General features: G+C 44.9%; 1 protein-coding gene across 1 annotated transcript in view; it reads left to right on the top strand.

Annotated features, from left to right (window-relative positions):
• Window positions 1-2,390: 2,390 nt before the first annotated feature.
• The window catches only part of Bbs4 (Bardet-Biedl syndrome 4), a 43,837-nt gene continuing 43,472 nt past the window's right edge, over window positions 2,391-2,755 (top strand). The window contains exon 1 of the mRNA XM_013518828.1: window positions 2,391-2,446. Within this exon, the coding sequence (XP_013374282.1) occupies window positions 2,438-2,446 (9 nt within the window). The 5' untranslated portion in view covers window positions 2,391-2,437. The remainder of the gene's footprint in view (window positions 2,447-2,755) is intronic.

Raw genomic sequence — 2,755 nt, 5'->3', positions numbered from 1 at the left:
CATTCTCTGTTCTCTAGATAACATGAATTGTTCTTTGCTCAAAACTCTCTAGTGCCTTCCCAAATGCCCTTACAATAAAACCCCTGGTTGCCTTTGTGGATCTGTACCACTACACTCCAACTTCTCCACCTCCGGCCAACACCCCTTGTCCGCTCCATTTTTCCAGCAGAACTTGTCTTCTTTCTGTGCTGTGAACGGGTCAAGCTTCTTCAATTCTCAGGGCCTGTGCACATCTTTTTCACCTGCCTTAGAATCCCCCCAGGCCTGAACACTTCTTCATCCCCTCCCCCAAGCCAGTGGCCTATCTTTTTATAACAATGTCAGTTGCCCTGGCAAAGACTTTCCTAGCCCATCAAGTCTAGATGGATTCCCCTGCTGTTTGCTCTTAGCAGCCAATGTTTCTCCTCCTCAGCATTCATCACCATTCTAATGATTGTTATGCCGTACTTTTAATGTTATTTTTCTTCCCTGTTGGCATAGGCAGTACATCCACATAATATAAAATACAAAATGTACAAAAGATATGGAGTACAAAGCTTTCTACTCCTTTGTACCTGATACCTAGTTCTCTTGAACTCATGACCTCACACTTGCCAGGCAAGGGCTGTGCTGCTGAGCTATATCCCGAGCCCGAGCCCTCGTTCTCCTCTTTATAAGTAACCACTTTTAGTATTCCGAATGCTTTCCAGAAATATCTTCGGAGCACACAAGTAATTATGTACATAATGTTCTTCTTTATTTTGTCTCTTTTATTAACATAGTATATGCATTTTCCTGCACTTTGTGTTTATCTGTTAATTATGTATCCTGGCAATTCTTATCTATATGTAAATAGTTGCCTCTTTATTTTTCATGTGCCATATAGTATCAACTTGCCATAATTTATTTTACTTCTATTGTTGGGTCTTTAGGTCGCTTTCAGGCTTTGGTTTATTGCAAACAATGCTGCATTGTATATCTGTATATGTTAAGCAGTTTCCCACATCTATATCTACAGAATAAATTCCTATAATTGAAATAATTGAGTTAAAGGTTACGTGCTTTCTCTTTTTTTTTTTTTTTTTGAGACGGGGTCTCGCTGTGTGGTTCAGGCTGGCCTTTAGTTTACTGTAGTCCAGGGTGACCTCGATCCTCCTGCCTCAGACTCTAGGCATGATCCCCCAAGCTTGGCGAAGTTATGTGCATTTTAAATTTGCTAGTTATTGGCAAACTGCTTTTAAAGGAGCTTTATCACGTCACATTCCCACTAGTGACGAAGAATGCATGTGTCCAATTACAACTCTCTCCGGGAAAATTTTCGTCTTTTGCCAACCTAAGAGATGGAAAGTATCTCCTGGAAATATGGATGTGCAAGTTTTTTTCTTCCTTGCAGTTTTAGTTTCAGATGTTTAAGAGCCATTTATATTTAGTGAGATGTTTCTTCATAAACGTTGTAATTCAATCGCTGACTCGCTCCCCTCTAAGGTCGTTGTTCGGAGTGCAGAGATCCAGTCTGCTTTGTTCATTCCTTAGTTCTGGGCACCAGAATGAGGCTCAGAGAAATGACTTGGCTCAGGTCATGCAATGACCTGAGAAATCATGTATGATTCTATGTTTTTTTCTTTTCTTTTCTTTTTTTTTTTTTTTTGGTCTTTTTGAGACAGGGTCTTGCTATGTAGTTCAAGCTGGTCTTGAGTTCACTTTGTAGCCCAGGTTGGCATGGAACTCTCAGTGATCCTCCTGCCTCAGCCTCCCGAGTGCTGGGATTACAGGCATGCGCCACCACGCCTGGCTGAATCATGTATGATTCTAAAGCCGATACATTTTTCCAGTGGGACAGAATAAGCATTAACTCACTGACCTGCTGAGTAAGGTTAGATACCTGAAGTATGCTGTGTGGTTAGGCCAGTGAACGCAGAAGATGTGTTTATTATCTACGGTTGCAATCACTTTCTAAATCTAGTTTACTCCTTTGCAGGATGGCAGGCCTAAGCTTGGTGGCGCTTCATCGTAAGGCCAGATTCCTTCTGATAACTCACGACTTTGTTTCTATTTTTTTTTTTTTTTTGGTTTGTTTTTTTTCTCTGGTACCGGGAATCGAACTCACGACCTTGAGCTTGCCAGGCAGGCGCTGTGCCGCTGAGCTAAATCCCCAGCCCCTACACGACTTTGTTTCTAAATCAAAACAAGATTCTCCGAAGAAAGCAGCTTGGAGTGAGAGCAGGGCAGGTGCTCTGCGATGCAGCATCGGAACCCCACAGCCTGGGACCGGCATTTTGTAAACCCTGCTCTGACCCACAACCGAAGTCGCTCCACTTCCACGCTGCATCCTTCCGATCGGCGATCTACTTCCTGCCCTGCGCAGGCTTCCCCCGACTACGCTCTCCATCCCCTCCTTCCGTTTGCCTGTCTCCTGGGCAACGCTTACTTCCGGTTGCGCGTGGTGGGCGGAGTCAAGATGGCGACAGTGAGTGCGGGGTCTTTAGTGTGGGGCGTGACTGACCCGTTTTGCCTGTGAGGTGGGCTGGCAGGTTGGCGGGCGTGGCCGGGGGCTGGAGTCGAGTTCTAGAACCGGTTCTCTCCGCGCGCGGGAAGGAGGCGGCTCTCTCCCGGCCTCGTCTCTTCCTTCTCTTTGGGTTTGGAAGGAAAGCGGTGTCACAGGCTTGGAGACATCCCTGGTAATCCTGGATTAGGACTTTAAGGTGACTCCGCCCGGAGCTCAGGGCCCGCGTTTGTTATTATTATTATTATTATTATTATTATTATTATGATTATT

The sequence above is a fragment of the Chinchilla lanigera genome, unplaced genomic scaffold (genome assembly GCF_000276665.1).
Source record: "Chinchilla lanigera isolate Chin_1 unplaced genomic scaffold, ChiLan1.0 scaffold00049, whole genome shotgun sequence".
In the NCBI taxonomy this organism is placed as follows: Eukaryota; Metazoa; Chordata; class Mammalia; order Rodentia; family Chinchillidae; genus Chinchilla; species Chinchilla lanigera.
The sequence above is the reverse complement of the archived record's forward strand: the minus strand, read 5'-3'. Positions and strand labels throughout refer to the sequence as shown.